The sequence below is a fragment of the Miniopterus schreibersii genome, assembly GCF_964146895.1.
Source record: "Miniopterus schreibersii genome assembly, chromosome: 10".
Taxonomy (NCBI): Eukaryota; Metazoa; Chordata; class Mammalia; order Chiroptera; family Miniopteridae; genus Miniopterus; species Miniopterus schreibersii.
The window spans coordinates 3,828,594-3,835,242 of record NC_138110.1 but is presented as its reverse complement, the minus strand read 5'-3'; the positions used below and the strand labels follow the sequence as shown (position 1 = coordinate 3,835,242).

The 6,649-nt window shown below is 47.3% G+C and overlaps 1 protein-coding gene across 1 annotated transcript in view; it reads left to right on the top strand.

Annotated features, from left to right (window-relative positions):
• The first annotated feature begins 726 nt into the window (after positions 1-726).
• The window catches only part of VAPB (VAMP associated protein B and C), a 50,439-nt gene continuing 44,516 nt past the window's right edge, over positions 727-6,649 (top strand). The window contains exon 1 of the mRNA XM_081149993.1: positions 727-1,087. Coding sequence (XP_081006119.1) covers positions 1,030-1,087 — 58 coding nt within the window. The 5' untranslated portion in view covers positions 727-1,029. The remainder of the gene's footprint in view (positions 1,088-6,649) is intronic.

Sequence of the window (6,649 nt, the reverse complement as noted above, 5' to 3'; positions counted from 1 at the left end):
ACTATTAACACATATTTTATGAAGTAAACCTTATTATATAATGAAATAAAATTTAGATGGCAATAATGAGGTAGTGTTCATTTTTGAGGCCAAGCAAATCTAGGTCTCCAGGAGTTTTTAGTCACATAACTTATATGCGTCGTAATTTATTCAAAGGCTGTTTCTCCAACAGACTATTGAGAGGGTAGGAAACAAGTCAACTTTTCTGATCATTGCATTTCTAAACATTTGTTGCATCTATTAGTCAAAGATTCAGCACAGCGCCTGTTACATAGTAAGCATGTAATGTAACATAGCTTTTATTTTAACTGTTACTGTTATCAGAAGCGTTCAGCAGAGTGGCACAAAACAGGCAAGCAATAATTGGCAACTATTTATACTTATCGCTTTTCAAACGTCACAGCGCCTAGCACACATCATTCACCCATAAACATGTTTATGAGAATAAATAGTTGTTTCATTATTATTCAAAATCTCTAACAGTGCGTGGTACTACATAAGCAGGTGGAAAGTAGAAGTTTATTGTTATTATTATCGAATAAAGCACTTAACACAGCTGCTGGTACCACGGGCCCTGAAAAAACAGCCTTGGCGGGGAGGGGCCTCATTTCTGCGAGTCCGGACACGCCCCTCCTCCGGTCCCGCAGGACGCCCCGCCCCCGAGGCCAGCGCCGCGCCTGCGCACTGCCCCGGGAGCAGTTCCGGGAGCGCAGCTTCCCGCCGCCCGATCACGCGCAGGTCCGAGCCAGCAGGACAGCTGCGCGCGTGCGTGCGTGCGTGCGTCGCTGCGTGCGTCGCTGCGTGCGTGCCGTGCGCTCGCCGGGCACCGCGGCCTCGCCCTCGCCCTCCGCCCCTGCGCTTGCACCGCGTAGGCCGCCCCCCCACTCCGCGCGCACCCGGCAACGACCCCCGCCCGCGCCCCGGCCGCCCCTCCCTTCCCGAATTTAAAGGGGGCGCAGCATTAACGCCTCCCGCCTCAGGTGACCTCTCTGGGGTCTCCCCGCCAGAGGTGCCCCGCCGCTGAGGAACATGGCGAAGGTGGAGCAGGTCCTGAGCCTCGAGCCCCAGCACGAGCTCAAATTCCGAGGTAAGCCGGAGGCCGGCCATCTTCCGGTCGAGCCAGGCCCGGCGCCCCGTGCCCCCGCCCGCGCTCCGGAGGGACCGGCCGGCGCGGCGGTGACGTCGGCCCAAGCTCGAACCCCGGCCCCCGCCCGCACCCGACGGCGCGCCCGCCCACGCCCCCCGAGCTCGAGGGCCAGGCGTCCGGGCGCCTGGTGCAGGGGGCGTGCCGCTCCGCCGAGCCCCCAGCCGCTACGCACAGTTGCCATTTTAACTTGCCGTCTAGTTCGTGGGGTCCGGCTCTGGAGCGTGAGCCCTGCTCACAGCCTTTGCCCACAGGGTTCTTTGCTGCTCTCTGCAAGGTTGACCTCTCCAGGCCTTAGTCAGACGTCACCTGCCCGAGGGGCCTGCTCCGAGCAGCCACCCCACCCGGACACCTGCACCGTTGCCTGTCTCGTCGCCGTCCTGGGGTCAGCAGGGTGCCTCCCCCCACCTAAAAGGACCATTTCACGCCCTTGTGTGCTGTGTTTCTACGGTAGAAGGGAAGCTCCATGAGGGCAGATTTTGGTCTTTCTCCGCTGGGTGCCCAATATTGGGAGCCTAAAGAATATCCCTCGAACAGGTGAACGGGAGGAACCTCCGCCGGAGTCCGAGGGACGCGGCCCGGCCCTGCGCGCTGGCCCCTCGCCGGTGGCCGTCCTGCGGCTGTGGGAAGCCGCCGGGTGGGCGCCCCCGGCTGCCTGGAGCAGGAGCCAGAGGCAGCGTCGTGTACTCAGGGCCCTTCCCAGTGTGACCCTTTATAGTCTTTGTTTCTTTTCTCCCTTAAGTTCTCCACTAAAATATAAGCGCCGTGGGACAGCAGGCGCCGTGGGACTTAGCTGTTCCTTCTGTTCACATGTGCTGAGTTGTGTAGTAGCCCGTGCTTGGCACTGGAGGGCCGACGAATGAACCAGACGGGCAAGCTCCCTGCTCTCATAGAGTTTACTTTCTAACAAGGGGAGACGGGCCGGCGAAGGAGACTATTTCAGATAGCGGTATGTGCTGCGAAGGAAATAAATGGTTTGACGCGACGAGCGTATACTTTAGATTGAAGGGCCAGGTCAGCGCTATATCACCGGCACTTGGCCCACGGGAGGTGCCCAGTAGATATTTGTGGACTGAGTGCTGTCCAGGTACCCAGTTGGCAAATGGCACATTTGAACCCAGACTTCAGGGCTCACGTGCTTAACGCGTATGCTGTCTTGCCCCTGGGAAGCACTCTCCAACTCTGGCTGTCCTAGTGCCTCCCAGGTTAGCAGTTCAGAGTGACTCCAGATATATAAAGAACCAAAGGTTTTCCATTTAAAATGAAAATAAAACAAACAAAAATCCACCACAAGACCTAACATGGACCATAATCCTATTACAGTGCTTTAGCTTATGTGATGTCCACGTGGCCTGGAGGAGCCAGGCTGCGACGGGAATCCAGGTGGCTACAATGCCGCTGGAGTTGTCTGAAGTTTTCTACCCCAGAAGCCTGGTGTGGCTACTCTTGGGAGTTGGCATGTTCCTTCACGTAGTCCACAGACATTTACTGAGTGCCCACTCCACATGTCAGGCGCTAGCAGAGGATGCGTCCTGTCATGTGTATGCCCCCATTGTCCCTCAGCCCCCTACCCTAGAATTAAGTCTAGGGAAGGGGACACGCGACGGAACCTGCCGTGACAGTGCAGTGACGTAAGGTAGTCCAGAGTGCTCCAAGGTCAGCTCCTGAAAGAGGTGTTATTTGAGCTGACTTTAAAGGTCGAGTGGAAACAGCTAAAAGAAGAAATGGGTGGGGAGTGTGTCAGGTAGGGGAATTGCCTGAGCTGACAGGGCTCCTGTGGGATGCTGCTGGTAGTTCTGAACGACATGCAAGGAGCATAGGTTGGGGTCACGAGGCTGAGTAGGAGACGAGACTGGCTAGTAGACAGGGATCAGATCTTCTAAGGCCTTCAGTGTGTAGATGCAGCCAGTGTGCAAGGTCATATTGTGATGCTTCTCCTTAGCTGTTCCTTTGATTGATCCCCTGCAATCTCAACACCCTCCCCCACCCCCAGTCTTGACCATGGGCTGGCCACTTCCCTCCCCCATCACTGGGATCATTCCCTAGTGATAAGGGTGGTGCTCGCATCTATCTTGCCTCTTGTAGAAACTTTTATTATTGTTTAGGAGGAGTGAGACTCTGGTTTTACAGCAGCTTGGTAAGTTGCTGTATTATACAGAGATTGGTGGTTTTATACAGACAACTGATTTCATCATTTCAGCTTTTTTGCCTAAAAGGTATGGTGGAGAAGTGTAATCTGTTTGGCCCTGGGTGGGCCAAAGTAATGATAGCCAAGTTGCTGGGTATTTTTACTAGGGAAGTGGTCCAAGAGAAGTCGAGGTGTCAAGCTGTTGAAGGCTGTTGGCTCCTGACTCTGGAGAGGCATCTGCAGTAATGCACAAACCACTTCATGAGGATTGTTTGTTTGTTTTAAGCTGATCACTAAAACAATGAAATTAGAGTAGCAGCTCAATACGCTGGCTTGCTGTGCAGACCATTCATTTCAGGGTGAGAACTAACTGGTCCTTTCAAGTTAGTCAGGGTGATGACTCTGCTTTGGGTGATTCACTTAAATTGGGTGGGGAACCTTGTTTCTGCCAAGGGCCATTTGGATATTCGTAACATTCGAGGCCATACAAAATAGTCAACTTTAAAAAATCAGCTATGAAAAAAGCTCCTAGATTTATTGAATTTCTAGTCCCATCTGCAGTTGCCTTGGCAGGGCCAGACCAAATGGTTTTGAGGTCCATATACAGCGTGTGGGCTGGACGTTCACCACCCCTGACTTAAATGAATCGAACTTTAAGCTAAGTTAACTTAAGAAGGTAATAATTAAAATGCCTATCATCCAAAGGAAAAAAAATTGATCACCTTTTACATGCAGCCGAAGAAGGTTTGGGGTTGTACGTGTTGGGTTCTAGTTGTTCTTGGGCGTTTTGTGTGATGATGTTGAAGTTAAGGATTTTACAGAAGAAAAGAGAACACAGACCTATGTGACCTTGGTCAGTCTTATAGGAAGGGCCATTGTGTTCAGTGTCAGAAGAGGAAAGACTGCTGGCCTCCTGAGAGAAGCATGGCACTGTGACATTACCCGTGGTGAAAGAGAGAAGCTCTTATGGTCTAGGGGGACCTTTCTGAAAGAGTTAAGGGTTGTAAACCTGTGAAACGTGTGCTTTGCGTTGTTGCTCTTTGTATTGATCTCACTTCTTCCAAGGCCTGATCCTTTCCTTTTTGTCTCCTCACTCGGAGGTCCCACTTGTTGCTCAACTCAAGGAGAGCTTTCTGAATGAGTCACTTACAGGGTGTTTTGTAATCTCTTCTTTCTCTCTTCTCTTTTTCCCTTCCATCAGATTCCATCCATGGCAGATAATATGCCTTCTCTGTTTCGGTCATTGTGGAAGACTCTCAATCCCTCTTCACATCCTAACACATCCCTCTTCCACTCTCACACCCATGATACTGTTATGTGAGAATGATCTGTTAGCCATCCTTATGAGCTGACAAGTTAAGGTTTAAATCCACTGTGGATCCACTTACCTATGCTTTATTCTGAAACTAAACCAGTGGCCTTCAGGAAATCTCAGATGGTCATGCTGTTAGTATGGATATCAGGTGGGGTATCAACAATGGATTGGTGTGGTTGAGTACCACTTTGGGGAGGAAATAGGAATGTGGGTACTGTCGATGGCAGACAGGTTGGGGATGCTATCTTTTGTATAAGAAAAGCATGCTTAGAATCATTATTCCCCCCGTTAACGTGTAATTTAACATTGTTTAGGAAGCAAAAACATAAAACCCTCTAGACACAGTCATTTCAATGCAGTAATTATCTTTCAGATGCTAAGTATAGCATTAATTCCTTAGCTTTAGTATAGCACTGATTTCCGTAACATTTCATGATCACATGGAGCAGATTTTGTTTTACAGCACAACAAAATGTCAGCAATGTGCTTAAGATTCTTTGCGGTAGTGGTTTAAATCCATCCTGAATAGGTTATCTTCATTTAATTATTAACTGGCGTGTTCATCAGAAGCAAGTGACATTAAACTTACTAAGCTTTAGTCAAATTTAAATCTTCATAGATTATGCTCTTTACTTCTGAGTTTTTGTTCCTGGGAGAAAAAAGAAGTAGAAGTTAACTTTCTTTTATTCACTTACTTTTCTTCACAGTTAACTCCTTAGCGGGGGGAAAAAAGGTTAGTTCTTGGCTGTATGCTTATATTTTGAAAATGGTGATAGTTCCTTGATGTGTGTGGTTGTAATGTGCTTCAGTTATCTTCATAATGACCTGGTAGTTTTGCATCCAACTGAGATTTATTAAAATAATTAGTTTGAATTGATGCTTATTAAAGAGATGAACTCTTAAATATTATTAACACTATTTTTTATTTCTTAAAATTATCTAGCATCTTTCCTTCCAGTGCTGAAGGCAAAATACTGACAACTTTGATCCTACAATATTACCACTAAGTAGTTGAAAATTAGGGGAGGAGTCAAGGGAGTAAACTATATTAGTTATCAGTCAAGTACTACCCTTAGGCTCAATTTTTAGAACCTGAAACTTGAATATTTACATAAGGAATTACTTCCAAGATTGCCTCATACACCCCCCCATTTGTATTTGAAAAATTTGCCATCTGAAAGATGACCATAATTTGGAACAGATGAGCACTGAGCACTGCTTTCAGCGAGATGACAAGAGAGAGGAACATGAAGAGTGCTGAGTTCCATTAGTCAAGACAAGGTTGCCATAGTGTCTTTAATAAAATAAAAGCCTCTGCACAGTGATTTTGCACTGGGCATTGTGTTAAAAACAAAGTTGCATTATGGTTTCCAGGCTTGCTTCCTCGTTTTCTATCATTTTAGGCCCCTTTCAGACTGTCATCAGCATAGCATAGCCAGGATTGCTTGGCCCTTGTTCAGTGGGTATGTGGATTCTCTGAAGTTTTTACTTGACAGACTACCTGGACTGCTGGCTTTATAAAAACAAGAGTTATGTAAAGAGCTTTGTTACAGAAACAGAATTACAAACTTGACAGTCATTTTAAGATTATTTTTAAAATACCAATGTGGCAAATAGCATCTTTACAAATATCTATGTTTCAAAATGTTAAATGTGTTGTTTTAACAGAAACTGTTGATGTCTAGAAACAGTGTCTTAATGTGCTTTAGGGTTATCCCCTTGCATGGAAAAAAAAATCGTTCATAATATTGCATAGTTCTATGGGGAAAATCTTGAGGGGGCGTTCTTTTAATAATGTTTACAACACTATAGAAATAGCTTTCTAGAGTTTTTCTTTATCCTTTCAGAAAGGTTATTGTCAATTTTTAACTAGCAGGTTAGTATTTCTCTTCAACTATGTCAAGGTTTGTTTATGTGTGCACACCTGTGTAGGCACCTAAAGAGTTGGTAGTGGTTGTGCATTCCTATTGATACCAGTAACAAGTTTGAATTAGTAGACAGTTGGCATTTCAGCAGGCCCCTACAACCTTAGCTTATTTGGGGAGGGGGGTTAGGGGAATAG